General features: G+C 38.3%; 1 protein-coding gene across 6 annotated transcripts in view; it reads left to right on the top strand.

Annotated features, from left to right (window-relative positions):
* Nucleotides 1-21,371, top strand: part of TNIK (TRAF2 and NCK interacting kinase) — a 304,949-nt gene that overhangs the window by 173,471 nt on the left and 110,107 nt on the right. For all 6 annotated transcript variants that reach the window (XM_039338043.1, XM_039338070.1, XM_039338033.1 and 3 more), the window contains exons 5-7: nt 12,361-12,471; nt 14,551-14,641; nt 16,832-16,962. In XM_039338043.1, coding sequence (XP_039193977.1) covers nt 12,361-12,471; nt 14,551-14,641; nt 16,832-16,962 — 333 coding nt within the window. The remainder of the gene's footprint in view (nt 1-12,360; nt 12,472-14,550; nt 14,642-16,831; nt 16,963-21,371) is intronic.

The following is a 21,371-nucleotide window of genomic DNA, read 5'->3' as shown; positions in this document are numbered from 1 at the left end:
AAAAGCTACTTACAACCGATGTAGGATCCCCAGGGTCATATGATCAAAATTCAGATGCTTGGCAATTGATTCATACTTATGATGGTTGCAGTGTCCCAGGATCATGTGATCTCCTTTTGTGACCTGACAAGCAAAGTCAGTGGGGAAGCCAGATTCACTTAACAACCGTGTTACTTACTCAACAACTTCAGTGATTCACTTATCAACTCTGGCAAGAAAGGTCATAAAATGGGGCAAAATTCACTTCACAAATGTCTCACTTAGCAACAGAAATTTTGGGCTCAGTTGTAGTCATAAATTGAGGACTACCTGTATCTGGTTCAATTGTCTTTCATAACTTTGATATTGTGGCTTAATAATTGCTTTTAGCTTCTAAGTCACCTTGAATGCTATGTGATGGAAAAAGAAGGTTATGATTTTCTTAAAGAATATTGCAATGCTGGACAGCTTCTCTGTTTCTGAGAGCTGCCAGATTCAGATTATTGGCAGTAGCCCAGCAGATACATTTTATGCACAGCAAATTTTTTTTTATGTTTTTAAACCTCCTCCACAAAGTTACCTCTATTTGGCAATTATGTCTTAAAACCCTTCTGAAGTGTGGAAAATAGATATTGTCAGGACACTAAACTGAAATGCTAACTAACTTCTGTCTGAGAGGACCCCTCCTTATTACAGTTTGAAAGGGCTGCCCATTTTAAAGAAACACTAGTGAAGAGATGGTTCAGCATCATAGCAACATAGGTAATACATTGTTTTGGCTTATAGATCTCTGCACCCAGAATTAGATCAGAATCTTAATCACCTTTCATCAGTTAGTGAAGGCCACAGTGGGACAGGTGGATTCTGATTGGGGAATTCTGGGAGTTATAAATATTTCTGGAGGTTTGCTAGATTGGGCATGGTATTTTGAATGAGATATGGGAACCAGGATAGACCACAATATGAGGCTTTTGAATCTGGTTTGCATTTTAATCAGAGCAATAGGAGGATTGTTCCCACAGTTCAGAATTGTCCTCTGGATTGCCTTTCCTTCATTACTGCCCTCCCTTGTTTTGCTTCCCCTTCACCCTTTCCTTGTTGCTGTCAAACTTTTCTTGAGCAAGGAATGTGGCACTTAGCATGGTAGATCCTAACTCTCTATGATGGGATGTGAGTTTCACTCAGACAAGAGGGACAGGAATGTTGAGCTATTATAGAAAAGATATTTTGAGTCCTGGGAAAATAGAAAGCATGAAAGAGATGCTCAACTCTACTCTGCCTTGATTGCATTGGGTGTAAGTTGAAGGAGAGAGGGTTCTGTCCTGTTGAAATCTGTTTCAAGATTGCAATATCCAACCTAAACCCATTAAAGCATATTCCAAAGCTCTTAGCAACTCCTGTTTCTTGAGTGTGCCTATCTCAAAGGGCTGACGCTCTCCACTAATTTTAATTTTTTAAATCTAAGAAAACCAAGTGCAGGGTCACTGTTCTTAAACACAGAGAATTGGATCTAATGTTCACCTCCTGGATCAGTAGAATCCCAGTGTCTTACCTTCTTTTCAAAAACCATCATTTTAAATTATTTGCCCTGATAGGAGACATGCAGGAGAAATGCTCTTGGAAAATGTAAAAATAATATTTTTAGTGATCATGCCAGAGCCATTTCAAAGTTAATTTTAAATTTTAAAATGTAAAATTTCTAATGGGGAGATTTGAGAAATGCAAGATGTAGTTGTGGCCCAACACATTTTGAGGGCATCAGTTGGCAATGAACTTTGTATATACTCTTTTGTCCTCTCATTGCATTTCATATATCTCCAACTCCAAAGAAATTGGGGAGGGGCAAATATACACACGTACACAGAGAGACAGATAGACACGTGTGTGTGTGTGTGTGAGAGAGAGAGAGAGAGAGAGGGAGAGAGAGAGAGAGAGAGAGAGAGAATTAATCACATATAGCCTGTCTTGGTACAAGACAGGTCTGAACAGGTCATTTGTTACATATATTTTGTCTATATGTTATCTGCATTTGATATTTGGTTTATTTCCCTTATTGTATTTGTGTTTATTTTGTAGTATTTGTGTTGTTTTTATATTGTGAGCTGCCCAGATTTGGCTGGGAGTTGGATGCCATCATAGTTGAAGGAAAGTGGTCTTTCTGGATTTAAGGGGAGTAGCCATTGAGGCTATATAGACCAAGGGTCAGCAAACTATATGATTCACCTGCCAAATCTGGAACATACCACCTTATAGCTTGCAAGCTAAGAAGAGACAGGTGGGCAGCAGATAGTCAGGTGTGAGCCTCAACTGAGCCTAAGGGTAGGACATTATAGGTAGCAGTCATCTATCAGCAGCCTTCTTATTGGTAGGCTGGCACTGTCCAGTAGCTGCCCTATTCCTTGACCTCTAGACCTGCCAGCCATGCCCACCAAGAAGGGTTCTGTGTAGCCAGAGTCTCTAATCTTGCTTGGGCAAATATTTTGTCACTAAAATATTTGCTATCTGGCCCCTTATAGAGATGATTGTACAGTGAATGACTAGACGTTAGACACACTCCTTGACCAAATTGTAATTTAGAACATAGAACATAGAATAATAGAGTTGGAAGGGACTTCGGAGGTGTTATAGTAGTCCAATCCCCTGATCAACAGGAGACCTTATACCATTTCAGACAAGTGACTGTCCAGTCTCTTCTTAAAAACCTCCAGTGATGAAGCACCCACAACTTCTGAAGGCAAATTCTTCCATTGGCTGATTGCTTTCAGCATTAGGAAATTTCTCCTTAGTTCCAGATTGCTTCTCTCCTTGGTTAGTTTCCAACCATTATTTCTTTTTTTTTTTTATTGAAAATTTTTAACATTTTACAAAATAAATCCCCTCCCCAAACCCACCCACCCACCCATACCCTCCCCCAACTCCCCAAACCTCCCTAACCCTCCCCTGAACCTCCCAGAGTTGATTACAGGCTTATCCAAAATGTTTCAAAAGAAAAAAAAGAAAAAGAACTTAAAACACATATAAAACTTAAAACACCTATAAATCCTAAACCATCCTAAGTACCTTAAATTAAATGAATTATTTCTAGAAAATAATAATGAACACATTATAATATACTCTAAAAATCTTCTAATCTTACTTATAATATTATCCATCCTTCTACATAAGTTTCTTCCAAGACACAATTTTAAACACTGCTTTCTTTAAACATCTATAACTACCATATAAAGTCTAGCATAAATCATAAGCAAATCTAAATACATTTAGTTCAACAAGTTATAGTCCCTCCAAAACACAAATTTAAACAATCAGAACTTGAAACATTAGAACAAACAAATTATAGTCAATCAAAAACACAAATCTAAACATTACTTAAAACTTTAAACACCAACCATTATTTCTTGTCTTGCCTTTTGGTGCTTTGAAAAATAGTTTGACCCTCTCGTCTTTGTAGGAGCTTCTCAAATATTGGAACACTGCTATCATGTCACCCCTAGTCCTTCTGTTCATTAGATTAGACAGACCCAATTCCTGTAATTGTTCTTTGTACGTTTTAGCCTCCCGTCCCTAATCATTTTTGTTGCTCTTCACTGCACTCTTTCCAGAGTTTCAACATCTTTTTTATATTGTGGTGATGAGAACTGGATGCAACATTCCAAGTATGGTCTTATTAAGGCTTTGTAAAGCAGTATTAGAACTTCACATGATTTTAATTCTATCCCTCTATTAATGCAGCCTAGGATTGCACTGGCTTTTTTGGCTATTGCCCCACACTGTTGGCTCATATTTAAGTGTTTGTCCACTAGAACGCCAAAATCCACCTCACAGTTATTGGCATTAAGCCCTGTTTCACCTAGTCTATACCTATACAGATGTTTTTTCTTGCCTTTTATCCACGTTGAATCTCATGTTGTTAGATAGGGCCCAGTGTTCAGTGAATGTTTAATCAGAACCTTACTCATCATCCAAGAGAATTTTTCCAAAATTCTTTTCAAAATAAACGTATAGGAACCCACCTCTTTTTCTTACTATACTGAATGAGAACTATTTTTCCTATGTGGCAAGTATTTTCTTCCTAATCCTTTGACTGGAAACGACCGTCCTCCCCCGACCGGACCTACATCCTCCATTTATGTGAAATACTGTCCTAGATCAACATGAGTTAACCCATATACCCCATCTTGATCTTTTTCACCTTGGATTGATCCCTACTCCTTGATTTGCATTTGCTTTGCAAATTTCACAGGATCTGAGCAATGGATTTGGGATCAAGTTTGGAAGGGGGGGATTTGTTTTGACTGAAAACATTACTGCAAATTGTTACGGAACAAGACATGAAGGGGAAAAATAAGCAAACCTACTCTGTATGGCTTAGACATCCAAATCCCATTCTGGAGGTATCAATGCAAAAACAAAGGTGCCACTGTACAGCTGTCCTTGCTGTCTAGGGGACATTGAAATAATAAACAGAAAGGCACTTCCCTGCTCATACAGCGACATTGGCTTTTTTTCTCTGCCCCTCTGCGGTTTGTGCCATCTGGACTCATGCCATTCTCAGACAGAAGAGAGAGCTCTAGGCCGCTGAGAGCTGGGAACAGAGTGCTGAAGACAGAGCCCTTCCCTGGGGAGAAGAAAGGGGTGCTTGCTTTCCTGTCTAAAGATGGATTGCTTCCATGGCAACACTACAATTTAGATTTGGAAAGGCTGGTGGATTTATAATGATCCAGTAGGAGGGGAGGAAAATGAGAGAAAAAGAAATGCAGAATGTACCAGTAAGGTATATGTTCAAAGGGAAAAGGAGAATATTTAGGAGGATCTTCTCTAAATGATTTGGCAAGAGGGTTTGATGAATAGGAGACTGTTGCTCAGCCTGTCTTTCGGAGGAAGATGTGATTTGGATTTGTTGAAACACTCCAATATTAAATCCAGCATAAATTGGTGGGTTGTATGCACTAATGCAACTCTTTGCTTTTCTGTGTAATGGCCGCTGTAGCTAATGTGGAGCTGGTAAATGACGCAGACCTTATTTACAGAGATCCAAAGCCAGCTAAGTGCTTACCTCTGTACAGGTGATGAGGGTTCAGACTGGAAGAAAGTGAACTAGCTCACTCCAATCGTAGATGAGCACATGGGCTGCCTTGAGAGGGAGTTTAGCATGAGGAAGGAAGACCTGGTTGCAAAGCAAGGTCAGGATAATAGGAATTTGGGGGAGCTGCTGGAAAAGACAGCTGATGTTAGGATGGGACCAAATTCATGTAGACCAAATTCATAGCACTATTCTTGGGACCAAATTTATAACACTATGTGTTATGGCAGGGTTTCCTAAACTGTGATGTGTCTCTCCCTTGGGAAGATGCAGACAGAACCCAGGAAAGGTGTGAGAATCCTTTTAATTAGAATAAAGCTACCTTTCACAAAGTTTCATTGTATTGTATTCATTGTTCATTTGTGTTCATTTTGCCATTCAGATTTTTAAGGGAGACATTGTGCATTAAGATTTCAGCAAAGGGAGGCGTGATGACAAAAAGTTTAGGAGCTCCTGTGCCATAAAGATTAGATTTCCATTTCCCGTTGAACCATTTTTGGTTGAACCATAGTTTCTTGAGTAAGCCAGCAGCAATGCAACAATAATTTAAACTGCTTAGTGACAACTAAACAAACCATATTTAATCATTTATTACATGTATATGTTGCCCATCTTTATCCCTTAATGCGGTCTCACAGCTGAAACAGATTCCTAGGTTCATATGCACTAAGGAAGATCAGAGGAAAAAAATATGCTGAGATGTTAGGCAGATGGACCTTGTGTTCTTGAGGTAATGATCTATGGATAACAAGAATCGGAGCCTGTGGGAATTGGGAGGTTAGATTCCAGAGCTCTGAAAAATGACCCCCCCTCTCCCAAATCATAATGAATATATATGAGTAAATGAATAAATAAGAAATGAGGACACTGTGCCGTGACTACCTCAAATCTTCTGATCACCCACATTTTAACATTTATTTATTTTTATTTATTAAATTTTTATACCACCCACTTCACTGATAGAGCAACTCTGGGCAGCTTATAATATAGTAAAAAGTAAAAATGGTAACATGGGGCCATTAAAATTAGGTGAGTTAAATAGAAACGCTAAAACCAAGACTGTGGGCAGCCTGGGGGTAGGGCTCTTCCCTACCCTGTCAGCCACTCCCAAGGCCAGGTGCAGAGCCAAGTTTTCAGACTTCCAGAAGGCCAGATGGGTGGGGGAAAATCTCGTCCCCAATGTGAGAATATTCTAGAGGGTGGGGGATATGGCAGGAAAGGCTCCTCTCCTGGATCCCACAGTGATATCCTTTGGCAGACGGGATTCAAAGTAGGCCCTTTCTGCTGTTACGAGTCAGGTGGTCTAGTCCCATCATGGTGAGGCGGCTCGTCAGATACATTCCTTTAATGAAAATAAAGAATAAACAGGAATAAAAAATATGAAAATATTTTTGCTTATTTTCATTATAGAACAGGGGTCTCCAAATTGGCAGTTTTGACTGGTGGACTTCAGTTTCCAGAATTCCTCAGCCAGCCATGCTGGCTGGGAAATCTGGGAGTTGAAGTCCACTATTTTAAAGTTGCCAAATTTGGAGACCCCTGTTATAGAAAAAGTAAAGTCAAAATAGTGGAGTTCACTAGAGAGATGGGAAAAGGTCAGGGACTCTATGGGCCAAGCCCAGAGACAACACACCAAAATCCAGTTGAGTTCAGTCATATATTTGCTCACAACTAATGGACAGAATCTTGCTAGAATAAAGATATAATCTTTTAGCCTACTGGATATACCCTGAGAGGTTCTAGGGAAGGGGTCCTCAACCTTGGCAACTTTAAGACTTGTGGACTTCAACTTCCAGCTCAAGACTGCAGTCTTCTAATTTGGGCTTCTCTCTAATGGAATGTATTTCCAGAATGTTCTGTGTTGCCAAACCTCTTCTGCCTGCTTTTCCAGAGACATTGTTATGTGTATAAGCAAAATGGTGTATGGATCAGAAACATGTAACCAAAGCTGCAGATACCCAAAGCCTTTTACTGTGGTTGATGAGTTCTAGTCTGTGCTTATCAACGCAGATTTGTGACACTGTTAATGCCAAGACCACAGATAACAAGGTCTTCTTCTACACTGAAACAAACCTGCACTTCTAGCCTCATTAATGAGCCGTAAGTGAACAAAAATAGAAAGGTATCACTTGGAAGCCGTGCACTCTGTCTCTTTCCAGATGACCTCTGTCTATTGTCCCTTCTCTTCTGAGCTGTAAGGGGAATCAACCTGCTAAGTGGAGGACTGAAAATAATAAAAACAAAGGAAAGGAAAGGAAAGAAGGGAAAGGAAAAGAAAAAAGAAAAGAAATATGGAATCCCATAGCACTTTCAAAGTGAACTTTTATTGGAATGTAAGATTTCATGAACAGCATCTCACTTTATGAGATGCATTGAGTAAGTTCCTCTTATAGGAGTTTAAATGCAGATGATTAAAGGGACAGGGAGGACAAGATTATAGATTTACATAAGCTAATAGATTTACTCAATAATAGATATGAAAACCCATTATCCGTGTTTAACCTTTATGTAGATTGATGTTCTCTAACATATTGCTGTTTTCCTATTTTTCAATGTACTTTTGTTCATTGGCGGGGAAGCTTCTCAGCTCCACCAGTGTTACCTTGAGTCAGTGATGGAGTATCCTGGAAGTATCCTGAAATAATGTGCCATTGTCCTGTCACTGTTTTGAGTTCTGATGTATGATTTTGGTCCGTTTGTTCTCTTGCACAGGAGTTTAACTAACTTTGCTACATAAAATCCAACTGGGTTTTATTGGTAGCCAAGAACATAAATCATATTGAAGGATAAGCAAGTGAAGGCACATCTCATATTGTGGCTGCTGTTGAGGGGGCTTTTAAAAATGTTGTGACAGATGGTGAACAAATTTTGGATTGTGACTCCTCTTGTCCCACATCTTTAGCCATGTTGGCTATCCCTAGAGGGAACTGAATTTCTGTATTATCAGAATGTCCATTTGTTCTTATTTAGATTTTACTTAATACATATCAATCTCAGTTATAAACATAATAAACATTTTCCAGAGTAGGGCATTTAATGGTGGAGAAAATTCTTCCAAAGTTATAACATCTAATGAGAGAAATAGTTGCCCCTATTTCAAGATCTATCTATTTGTCCTCTTGTTGGAAAAGACCCCGGTGTTGGGAAAGATTGCAGGCAAAAGGAGAAGGGGACAGCAGAGGATGAGATGGTTAGATAGAGTCATTGATGAAATAAACATGAAGATAGTGGAGGACAGGAGGCATATTATGGTTCATTAGGTCATGAAGAGTCAAATATAACTTAGTGACTGAACCACAAAAACAATCTCTCTGTTAGATCGATGCTTCAGAAGCTCAGTCTGGTTTACACAGTACTTCCTCATCCAATTTTCCCCCACACCAACTTTCCAATAAAATTGAGCATGCTTTGGTCTAGGGCAGTGATGGCAAACCTTTTAGAGACCGAGTGCCCAAACTGCAACCCAAAACCCATTTATGCATCGTCGGATGCCAGGTGGGTGTGGCCATTGGCTGGGTGTGGTCCATTGGCTGGGTGTGGCCAATTGAATGGGCATGGTCCATTGGGCGGGCGTGGCTGCAGTGGTAATGGCAGACTGGGTGGGACTAAAAAGTTCAATCAATTAATTCCAACTTTGCAAGATCTTTTTTTTCCCCCGCAAGAAATTGAAATTGATTGATTGAACCTTTTTTTTTTTGCACACACAGCAGAAGCCTAAAGTGAAAAGGTTTTATCAAGCCCAGCTGAAGGCGTAGGACTGGGGTGACGGTGAATGTGCCCACAGAGAGGACTCTGAGTGCCTCCTCTGGCACCCGTGCCATAGGTTTGCCACCACTGGTCTAGGGTGGGTCTTCCTGATTCTAGTCCAACATCCCAAGCTGCTGCATCACAGTGGCTTTTTTTTTTAGGCAGGAGCCAATTTTTTTCCATGTGTTTTAACTCAGAGGAAGATAGTTTGCCATATTCATTCATATTTTTTTAGTATCTTTTTTAAAGCATTCACTGCATCTAATTTAGCAACAGGTATGTGTAAGTATTATATTACCATATATGCCGGCGTACAAGGCGACCCGGTGTATAAGACGACCCCCATTTTTGTTGCTGAGCCGCATTCCTAGAACGTTGTCTTATACGCCGGAAACTACCAGTATTTCCGGCGTATAAGATGACTCGGCGTATAAGACGACCCCTGTCTTTGGCGCCGAGTTTAGCGCTTGCGGAAGTTGTCTTATATGCTGGCATATACGGTACATGAATATTAGGATCACAAGCTCTCAGAAATCTCAGTCCTACTTTTTCAAATCTGAGAAATGTAGCTCCATCAAGGGCTGGCTGATGCATTTTCTTGTTAAAAACAATTAATCTCAAGCACAGGTAGGCAATCTTGGCTCTTTTATGACTCGTGGACTTCAACTCCCAGAATTCCTGAGCTAGCCATGCTGGCTCAGGAATTCTGGGAGTTGAAGTCCACAAGTCGTAAAAGAGCTAAGGTTGCCTACCTCTGCTTAAGCAGATAGAAATAAGGGCAGATGGTTTTGGTTGAATATTTTGGCAGTACAATGGACATGTTACTCCAGATTAATGAACAAACTGAATGCTTAATGTTTAGCACATTTTCTTTTTTCTCTTATATGCCATGTGCCATAGAGTGCATTTTTCTCTACATTTTAATTTTGAATGCTGTATATGAAAATGCCTGCTTACTGGCTTTGGGATCTCAATAAAGAAGATGAATGCTTGCTCTGTCTTTTCATTATTTTCATATTGGCATGCTCCAAACTCAAGTCCTTGCTTATTGTGATTCACACAGATAATCTTTTGGGAGTTGTTAGGCTATTTGATGATGAATTTGTTCAATAAAAGAGCAGGTCCCTAGGACCATGTTTGATGTAATCTATTGCCCTCCATTTGTTTTGACGATAACTCTTCAGGTATTTTACCATTGACTGATCAAACTGGTGGTGATGGCAACTGAATCTAAAAGCTTCTGGAAGCCAGCTGATTGCCCAACCCTAGTTTAATGTCTTGAGGTCAACATGAAGTCATTTTCAGGTCTATTTTATAGTAAATAGCTGTGCATTTTACACTGGTTTGCAACAATTCCCCATAACTGAATGGTATTGAACATGCTAAGTTATAATTTCCAAATCCTGTCATATGAATTACTAATTCCCAATGATCAGGCATTATATTATAGTATAACATATTAGGATGACTCAGCTGCCACTCAAGCAATGGCTGCCAGTCAAAGAGCAGCTGTCAATCAGGTACAGGTAGTCTCAACTTACAACAGTTCATTTAGTGACCATTTGAAGTTACAAGAACATTGAAAAAATGACACTGTTTTTTATACTTTCAACCGTTGCAGCATCCCCATAGTCATATGATCAAAATTCAGAAGCCTGGTAACTGACTCATGTTTATGATAGTTGCAGTGTCCCAGAGTTATGTGATCAGAATCAAGTTTCTCCCATTGATTTTGTTTATCAGAGGCTGCCTGGGAAGGTTGCAAATGGTGATCCCATGACCCGGGATATTGCATTTTGTTGAAAATAGATGCCCGTTGCCAAGTGCCCAAATTTTGATCACATGACTGTGGGGAATGCTGCAATACTCGTAAGTGCAAGGACCAAACAAAGGGTTGAGGATTACCTGTACCACAGGTATTTCTCAAGGAAGTTGTAATAATACTTTAAGGCAGGTGTAACTTAAGAATGCAAAGATGAATATGGGATATTTATATAAAGATATAGAATAGAATATTTATAGCAATATATAAACATGAAGAATAACGTCAAAAGTCTTTTGAAGCAAGAAATTCTTAAACTGTCAGTGAAGATATCAAAAAAGGAGATATCTTTTCAAAAATAGAAGACAAATATATTTCAGTTTAACATACTTACTCTCCTATAGTTTCTGAGTATGAGAAGTGAAACAAACCATTTAACGATAATTTTGTGCTCCATCTGAACCAAATCCTGTGGTTAATGGGTTTACAACAAGCAAAGTTGACTTGTTTGGAAATTAACTGTAGTTCATAGTTCTGTAATAGAAGAAGACATACTGTCCTTAATTGTGGGTTCTCAGCTTGGTTGCTCTTCATGAAAAAGAAAGACCAAAGTGCCTTTGTTCAGGTTTGTGAAGCTTCTGTATATACTGATTTATCAAGCTAGGATGTGTTCATCCAAATGTGACCTACCATCAGAGCTTTAATGGAAAAATAATTACTTTGCATGAAGACTAATTTAAGTTTCTCTCACTATGAAATCTGAATCATGGCTTTAGTCAGAGTCTTTCATGCAGTTTCCTTATTTGTTTATGATGTTCCAGTTTTTCTTTCTGTTTTATTATTTTAAAAGGAGAATCAACTATCCTTCATTTCCACAAATGTATGCAGTAGTGTGGGAGTAGCTTTGACTCCAACTGGTTTCTGAAGCTTTCATAGAATTTCTAAAGCTTCAAAGATCAGCTTTCCAACTCATCTTGAGCCATTAGCTCCTTGGGTGTCCTGAAACACTGTTATTTTTCAGCTTCATTTCCTGATCTGTTAACTGAGAGTATTTCTTCTCTGCTTCTCTGTGGTTATTGGAAAAAACTAATGGTATTGGGAAATGCTGTAAAATTGTTGGAGAGAATAACAGAGTTGGAAGGGACCTTTGAGGTCTTCTAATTCAACCCCCTGCTCAAGGGGGAAATCCTATACCTTTTCATACAGATGGTTGTCCAGTTTTTTCTTAAAAACCTCCAGTGTTGGAGCACCCACAGCTTTTGGAGGCAAGTCGTTCCATTGATTAATTGTTCTACTTGTCAGGAAATTTCTCCTTAGTTCTAGGTTTAGTTTCTATCCATTGTTTCTTGTTCTGCCTTCAGGTGCTTTGGATAATAGGTTGACCCCCCCCCTCTTCTTTGTGGCAGCCCCATAGACATTAGAACACTATTTTGGAACAATATTTAAGTAATAATATTTGCCCTTTCCTCAAGAAAGTGTTTCTTTCGTTTCTTCTTTCTTTCCAAACTGCTACGGCGAAATTGCAAGTAGAGGAGTTGCCGTTTAATTAAATGTTTGTATGTATGTATGTATGTATGTATGTATGTATGTATGTATGTATGTGTATATATACATACACACACACACACACACACACACACACACACACACACACAGACATATAATTTATCTTGTTTTCCTTTTTAGTAGTATGGGCCATTGCCAATTAAATGCATTCTGCTAGATTAATGCAACCCAGAAAACACTTTCTTTTTAATTATAATAATTGCATTTTTGTTTATTTTGCCAGCTGGTGATGGAGTTCTGTGGTGCTGGATCTGTTACTGATCTGATCAAGAACACAAAAGGGAACACTTTGAAGGAGGAGTGGATTGCCTATATCTGCAGGGAGATTTTACGGGTATGTGTCCAAAGTGAACAAACCATTTCTCTGTAATGTCATTGCATCAACCCTGTAAAGAAATAATGCTAGTTCCTTCCAAAAAGTTTACACATCAGAAGCCAACATATATATGTTCTCTCTCTTTATTTATTTTTTTTCAGGTGAATTTAGTTCCTCTCTCTTGCTGAATTTAAACCAGGTTCATTATCACACCTATACTGACAATTTTAGTTCTTTACTAAAATCATTACCTGATTAATAATAAATATGAATTCATGTATAGAATCATGGTTCTAACCAACAAGTGTATAAATTTTGATGGAAACAGGCACTAGATACTAGAGAGTTAGTGACATAAACATGAAAAATGAATATTGGAATGTTCTCCCTTTCTATGAGATTCTTCATGCCTCTTGTTCCTATTGTCTATCATTTATTACTGTTAGACGTTGATTATTTTTATATCTAGATAGAATTGAGAGGGTATATTTACAGTATTCTCTCAATATTTTAAGATAGTCTTTATATGCTGTTGTATAAAAATTGTTCACCTGAGTAACTTATTACTTTAAGGCTTCAGCATCTCTCTTTAATTACAGGTAGTCCTCAATTTATGACTGGTCACTTAACGACTGCTTGAAGTTATGATGGATGTGAAAAAATGTTACAACTGTTGTATAACACCCTTCTGATTATGTGATCACATTTCAGGCACTTGGCAACAAGCTTGTAATTTATGACTAGTTGCAATGTCATGTGATTACATTTTGCCATGTTTTTGCCAAGAAATGGCAGAAAATACCTGTGGGATCAGCTGGATTCTGACTTAAAACTGTGTGATTTGCTTATCAATTATTATAAAATGGCCATAAACCGAGTCCAGTCATGTGGCATCTTGCCTTATGACCACAACAACTTAGGACCAAATTTCCAGGCTCAGTTGTGATTGTAAGTTGAGGACTTGCAGTAGAATGTGGGCTGGTTGGAAGATGGAGATGAGAAAAGGGAAAAATTTCCATTTCTAAGGCTTTATCCTGAGCTTATAAATTAATTTGCTAAGAGCTAATGTTATGCCTGTACCTAATCTCTGTTCTCAATTTAGTTGCTTAGAAAAGGGTCACAAGATAAAAGATGGCTCCAAGTGCTTGGTGGCTAGTCATTAGAGGATTGTATGAATGAATGATTCAGTCACTTAAATCCAATGTATAATGAATGAATGAAAGTTATTTGGCGCTCGTCTTTGAAATCTATTTCTTTTTAGAAGGAAAACTCCTTCTTTAATATTAATAGGAGCAGATGTATTAAAATTAGAGTTTCAGATCCCTTTATAGAAATGGGGAAAATCATTCAAAATAGGGATGAAGAAAGATATTTTCATATAGAGGGACTCAAATAGAACAAAAAAAAATTGGGAAATGATGTTTTTCTCTCCCTACCATTTAGAATTCTTACTAGAATAAGGGTGAGAATCAGGATAATTTTCGAATGTTGTTATATTCTATGTGGAAATCATTTTGCTTTTTATTTACGCAGCAAAGTCAGCTATGACATGCAAGTTCCACAAGAAACTGAAGACTTGCTATATATATTACAATCTCTCTGATACTATTTTTTTATTTTTTTATGGAAATCCATAAAATGTTCACATTATAGCTAGGTTTTCTGCTGGAATCCTCTCAATGGCTATAGATCAAATGAAGATCAAGCCAGCACAGTTTTATCTCAGAAGTGGGTGGACTTCACCCTTTTAGGATCTGCTTAATTCAATCTGATACAGCCATTTTGAGATCCACTAATTTGTACCTCCTGCAAATAACTTGTCTATGGAGAGTCTCAGTCATCCAGGTCATGGTTGTCCCAAAAGTGCTTTTTCAAGAGGCAACTGGACTTTCTTGTTTTTCTTTGAAGATGTTTTGCTTCTCATCCAAGAAGCTTCTTCAGTTCTGACTGGATGGTGGAGAATGGAAGAATTTATATTGCAAATGACCAGCTGTCTGCAAGGAAACAAAAGCAAAAAAAAAAAGCAAAGCAAAATAAATACATTCTCGTTAGTTACAATATATTTATATTTATCATGTCTCTCACTGACTTCTCTAGGGTTTGAGTCATCTCCATCAACACAAAGTAATCCATCGAGATATTAAAGGCCAAAATGTTTTGCTAACTGAAAATGCAGAAGTTAAACTAGGTAAGATTTGGGGGACGGTGACTTTTTATTTAAAGGAAATACTAGGAAGAATGAAATGAGGCTTCTGAAAAATCTTCATTGGTCCTGCCTTCTAAAGCAAGGGTCCCCAACCCCTGGGCTGCGGCCTGTTTGAGATGGGCAAGCGTGCAATGTGAAATTCCACTCACGTAAGTGGCAGGCAAGCACAAGCACCCTCCCCTCAAGCCTCCTCCGCGCATGCGAATGGAGCTTTGCGCACAAGCACATAAGTACCTGCCGCTCGCATGAGTGGCGCTTCGAGCACGAGTACAAGTACCCTCACGTGCGAAGCTCCATTCGCGTGAGTGGAGGTTGCTCATGCCCACTTGCACACATGGATTTGTATGCGCCCACACACCTGCCACTCACACACCCTCACACCAGGTTGAGCAGTCAAGCTGGAAAGGTTGGGGACTGCTGTTCTAAGGAATACCAAAGCCGAGAATTTCTCTTGTTTCTATGAAGTAGACCTGAACATTGACTCTATAACAATCCTACTCTACTCGAGAAATTTGAGAGAGAGAAAAATTCAGGATTCGTATCCATGATGGACCCTAGAATATACAGCAATATACCACCAAAAGGCTGTGAAGAATACTAGATAATATGGCCTTCATTCTTTGAAGTTGTTATGTTCTTAAAATAAGAAAAGTTTGTGCTCTTACAAAAAAAATGAAGAGATTCTGGCTAGGAATATCAGCATACCATAATCCCTTCCGACTGTCTCTTTTGCTCTCAATGTCACTTCAAATTTTCTTGAGCATTTTTACAGTTCTCCACAGCCTATTTAAAATATGTTAATTTTGGATGGGTATTGAATAGGTAAAAGACACTAATTCAAGGATTTATACATTAAACATTAGTTGGTCCTTGAAGAGATGTGGCCAGAATGTTTAAAAAAGAGTTGGTCTCAAAAGTAACTAGAAGAGATCAGCAGTATTATTTGTGCAATTCTACTGTGCCTGAGCCACAATGAATTCTTCAAGGAGCTCCACACACAGGTCTCTGGTACTTAAAAAAACAAATAAACTTTATTGTATTTTGCCAGAAATGTTATATGATCTGACTCAAAATTTGAGCGGTATCAAAAAAAAAAAACCTGCAACCATGAAGTAGAACACAAAGGAGATTATATTTGCCTTTTTTATTACTTTCATAATTGAATCATTGGAAAAAGATATTTGATATAGTCTTGATATAGATTCATAACCATCAGGGAAGGAAATACTAAAATGCACTTTCTAAAACTAAGAATGAAGTTTTAGATAACTCCATTTCAGGTTTTTAGCATAGGCATTGGAAATCTTTTCTGGCCTGTGGCTCTATTTTATGATCTACAATGATCAAAATGCTTCTTTTTGTAGACTTGCAGCAAGACAGCTTGATCAGGAATCTGGTAGACCTTTTCCAACTAACAAAGTTTGTTAAAGGCGCTTATGAGCTGTAGTTCCCTTTATTAGATGCACAGAGTGACTAGACTGATGTAGGATTTAAATTGGGTTGAGGTAGGGAAAAATAGGAAAAAAGAGGGGAAGCTAGATTGATTATACAGATGAAAGATACAAATAAGACAAATTACAAATACTTTATAAATTAACAATTGTAATGTATTAAAAAAAACTTAATTGAACAAAATCTTTTGTTACATGGATTCAATAATTTCTTGTTCAATGGTGCTATTAAAGTCCTGCGTTTCTAAAGTCACATTGACTTTATCTGCTATAGTATCCTGAGAGGTTGAAATACTATGATATTACCTTATCCTTGTTTGACTTAGCTGGAGAAATTGATCTCAACTTCCTGGGCTTTTTTTTTTACAATAATAAAGCTATATTCAATGACAACATTTCACAAGATCTCTTATGAGAACTCCAGAGTCTCATATGTTTTCATCAAATGTCCAACATCTTTTTTAAAAAAGACTTCTTCACCTGTTGAACTCCATAAAGATTCTTGGTCTACAACATGGCCTATTTGATTTGACCCTCAAATCCATTTGATACAGGAGGAGGTTTATAGGGTGAGGAGAGGGGCTGAAATTTCTTAGTATTCTGAAATGAATTGCCTTGTTCACGGGGGTAATCCTATATGAAATTTAGTTTATATCCTTTCACTGAGACCAACTTTTTTTAACTTTTACCTCATTCAAATTCTCCTGTTTTCAATTCAAAGTGGATTTTGGAGTCAGCGCTCAACTAGACAGAACAGTTGGTCGAAGAAATACATTTATTGGAACACCGTATTGGATGGCACCCGAGGTCATTGCCTGTGATGAAAACCCTGATGCTACTTACGATTTCAAGGTATCTATAGCTATTGGCGTAGATCACATTTAGTAACCAAAACTGTTTTAAAGCCAGTTTTAATCACAGAAAATAAAGAGTACAGGTTGTAGGAGATCTAGGATCAGATCTGATTTACATATTGGAGCAATCTCAAGGATAAAATAGATTATAGGCAAGATGTGAAGCATTTACATTTATGAGGGAGATTGTTAGGCTAAAGACAGCTAGATTATTAGGAAAGTAGACTACGAGTGAAATTTACAAGGTGACAAGAAAGATATCCAGAGACATATGGGGAAGGAATCGTGTTACTGATTCAGGTAAAGTTTTAGTTTAACCAAAGAATGTATACCCAGTTTAAGCTGAGCTTAGGTATTTGTACATGAAGGCTATGCTGTGTATGTTTCCTTTACGTTCAGAGTTTTGAAAAGATCATTGTAGTACAGATTGAAAAATCCAGGTTTGTGTCTCTGCCAGTCTGAAATGATATTTCAGAGGGAACACAATGTGTATGGCTTAATTAGTAATGATCAGTGTGCAATTAGAGAGCAAATTATTATTTTTCATTAATCCTAACTTTATTGTCCTTCCTTCCTTCCTTCCTTCCTTCCTTCCTTCCTTCCTTCCTTCCTTCCTTCCTTCCTTCCTTCCTGCCTTCCTGCCTTCCTGCCTTCCTGCCTTCCTCCCTTCCTCCCTTCCTTCCTTCCTTCCTTCTTAATTTTTAACAGAAGGGCTTATCAAAGTAAAAACTATAAGAGAAAAAAAGATAATAAAGAATAGTAAATAGTGAAACTAGAAATAAGAAAAAGAAAGATTACAAAGAAACATGAAGTTTTATCTTCTTGAGAAACATCAAAAGCAACCAACCTTCTTAACCTAGTTGGTTAAGAAAGTTGAAATCCCCTTTGTATGCTCACTTAAAAGCAGACAGCAGATTCATTTTCTGAAGGAAAGAAACTTGCCAAAAGACCTTATGCAGACCTTCTGTTTTGCCATCATTAAATAGTTTCCTTGCTGATTTTCTGTTCTGAACACAGCTTAAAAAGAAAAATGTTCCATAAGGCAGTCACTGGAAAGATATTGATTTGGGATTTGTCATTGCAGTTAAAATTTTAGCTTTCAGGCCAAATGCTTCTGTCATGCATTTTTCCTTTTTCTCCCAACATAGTCATTAACTACAATAAGTAGCAATAGCAGCGACAGACACATGGAGAACACCAGTTACTTACAGATTGTAAGCCTAAAGTCAGAGCCAAGGACTTCAGGGACTGTTACCGTTGTTTCCTCGAAAATAAGACTCGATCATAAAAGGGCCATGTTTGAAGATCCCTGATCTAGGCTGTAGCAATGGTAGCATTTGGCCTTTATCATTTGCAGCTCATAAAAGCATTACTGAACTAGCTAACTCAATTAGCAGGCAGCAGAAACATGTACATGCCACTAAAGCAGCGGTTCTCAACCTATGGGTCGCGACCCCATTTGGGGTCGATCGACCATTTTTCGGGGGTCGCCAAAGGTGCCGATCCGCCATTTTTTGCGGTGCCGTGCTCGCGCGCCACACATGGGGGCGCCGCCGCGCACGCGTGCCGCGCATGGGGGCTGCGCATGCGTGCTGTGCATGGGCAGCCCCCGTGCACGCGTGGTGTGCATGGGGCGGTGCCATGCATGCGCGTCGCGCATGGGGTGGCGCTGTGCATGCGCGTCGCGCATGGGGGCGGCGCCGTGCACGCGCGCTGTGCGTGGGGGGCGGCGCCACGCATGCACGCCGCGCGTGGGGGCAGCGCTGTGCACGCGCGCTGCACGTGGGGGGGTGTCGCGCATGTGCATCGCGCATGGGGGCGGCACCGTGCATGCACGCCACGCATGGGGGGTGCCCCGATGCGCGCGGCGCCGCACATGCGCAGAACGTTTGTGTGACGGGGTCGCTGTCACACAAACGTTGAGAAGCACTGCACTAAAGGAAGATTTGTTGATAGTTAACTGATTTGAAAGAGGCAGTAGTGATCTAACTCTTGCTTAAGAAAGAGAAAATCCTCATTGGCTCCAACAGAATTAAACAACTGCAAGTTTGTTTCAGAGCTGCACTTTGTGGTGAGTTAATGAGGTCACTGCACAGCATGAATCTTGGAGAAAACTGATTTTTTTTTTTTTGAAACCCATATCAGTCTAGAAGTATAGTAAGACTTGGATTGGAAACAGTATCAATTGTCATAATGGATTGTTTGCATCATGAGCTGGAACAGGGAGTCCGATGTTATAATTTTTCTTTCCCCTTCAAAGTTATTTAACATAATAGAGAATCACAATCCTATTTTGTTAGTGAAATTACTTGATGAGTGGCATTGCCCTCTTCTATAGAAATTGAATGCCAGTAACTCTATTGTAAACTGCTTAGAGGAGGCTGGAAGGCATTGTGAAGCGATATGTAAGGTTAAGTGCTATTGTATTGTTTAGTGCTGTAGGGTATCTAACAGTCTACCATGTTGTTCTCGCCACTTTAATATTGACATTCAACTACTTTACCAAAAGCTTGGAATCTGATATTGTCTGAAATAACTAGACTTTTCTCCTCTTCATCCCTGTATAGCTACAGTCTAGGAATGCTTGCTGGCCATATTCTTGGGTAGCTGGGCCAATTCATCATTTATTCTCTTAATCTAATGAGAAAAATTGGGTCTGTGTCTCTGTCATTTAGACTGTTTTAATGATGTTATGTTAGGATCCCCTTGAAGACTATGGGAAATTACAATAAGTCATTGAAGATATGTAATTCTGCTCTTAGTTTCATTGTACTGGATCCTGCTTGCTGGTGGTCTTAATATAATAAAGTCCTAAGTGGCCTTCATTCTATCTTTAGCTAACTGAAGATGGGAATAAAAAGAAGCAAAGAGGAAAAAAAGGAAACAAGATAAAATAAGAAAAAGTAGATGCAGACTTTTATTTGTGTTAGAACTGGTTTGCAAATTTTGGTATATTTAAAGGTGCATATTGGATCTGTTGAATTTGACCAATTGTCTCAAGTAAATAAATGCAGAATGATTTAGTACAAAGAAGACATTTGAGAGATAGATAGATAACCTTCATTGTCATTTTTTACTATGGGTACAATGGCACACATTAAAAATGAAATTTAGTTGCTTGCTCTCAAAGTGTACACATACATAACACACATTTAAATATACTATATACAACATATGTATAGACCTACACCCTTACGTATAAGTAACATATAAATATTAATCACTGTCCATCCTGAATACATAATGGAAGGAGGAAGCTTTGGGGAAAAAAAGTTTTAAAACTTCAGATACCCTAGCTTTTTTAATAAAACAAAGCTCACTTAATAATATCTACAGAATTATATAGTTAATACCTCATAAATAAATAATGTCATATCACAAAGGCAAGAGATAAATTCTGATTGTAGAAATGTCTCTTCACTGTTTTCTTAGCTGCCATTTTTTTTAATAAAAAAAGGAAGCAGATGATTATGTCTTGGCACAAAAAATGAAAATGTGATAGACCTGCCACTGCAGCATCCAAATTTTAATATGCAACGCTAATAATCATAAAATAAAAGAACAAATCTGTGTTTTCTGTTTTTTTCTCTAATTTGGGGATATAGTTATTGACTTAAATTGGGAAGTTTTAACAGCATGTCTATATTATAAATGTCCATTAGTTCTATAATAGACCAGCAAATAATGGTCACATTTTCTCCATCTTTCTACTTCACAAAAGAAATTTGGGTCTATACTATGGAAACGGTGCCCAGAACTGTCTTTCACAAATCTGCGATGCCACCGAATGATAATTCCTGGGGTCTATAGAGAAAGGGGATAACCAGTTGCTGAAGTCATCAAGAAGGCTACTCATTTATTAAACCATTTTTAAGTATAGCTGAAACACATGCACTTTCACATATGCAAGAAACTTAAATCTACATGCATATTTCTATCATACATACCTAAACATAACTTTATGGTGGGACAGCTGTATTAACACAGTGAAAATGTCTCATTAGTAGAATTTGCAAAGAGCATTTTGAGTGAAGTAAAAGAAAAGAAAAAAGGCAACAGGCAAGAACTGGTAGAAGAAGCTAAATCAATAAAAAGGAGAAAGATGGAAAGAGAAGAAGCAGCGTTAGACAAGACTGAAAAGGAAAGTGTTTTCATAGAGTTTTATCAGGTAATCAAAAATAAGAGTATAAAATGATAAAACAACTAATTGTAATATTAAAAATCAGGTTGCAACATACCAAAACACTCAATTAGAAGGAATATTTTCTCCTTTAAGAGAAAATACTGCAACTGCTTGAATTACATTCCAGGACAAAGTGTCAACCTTACTAGGTTAGATAGACCAGACAGGAGACATGACTAGATGAGCTAATTCTATTTTATTGTAAAACTACATTAGCGGAATCA

Source organism: Crotalus tigris, unplaced genomic scaffold (assembly GCF_016545835.1).
Source record: "Crotalus tigris isolate CLP2741 ecotype Arizona unplaced genomic scaffold, ASM1654583v1 scf7180000017549.6302385, whole genome shotgun sequence".
Taxonomy (NCBI): domain Eukaryota; kingdom Metazoa; phylum Chordata; class Lepidosauria; order Squamata; family Viperidae; genus Crotalus; species Crotalus tigris.
The sequence above is the reverse complement of the archived record's forward strand: the minus strand, read 5'-3'. Positions and strand labels throughout refer to the sequence as shown.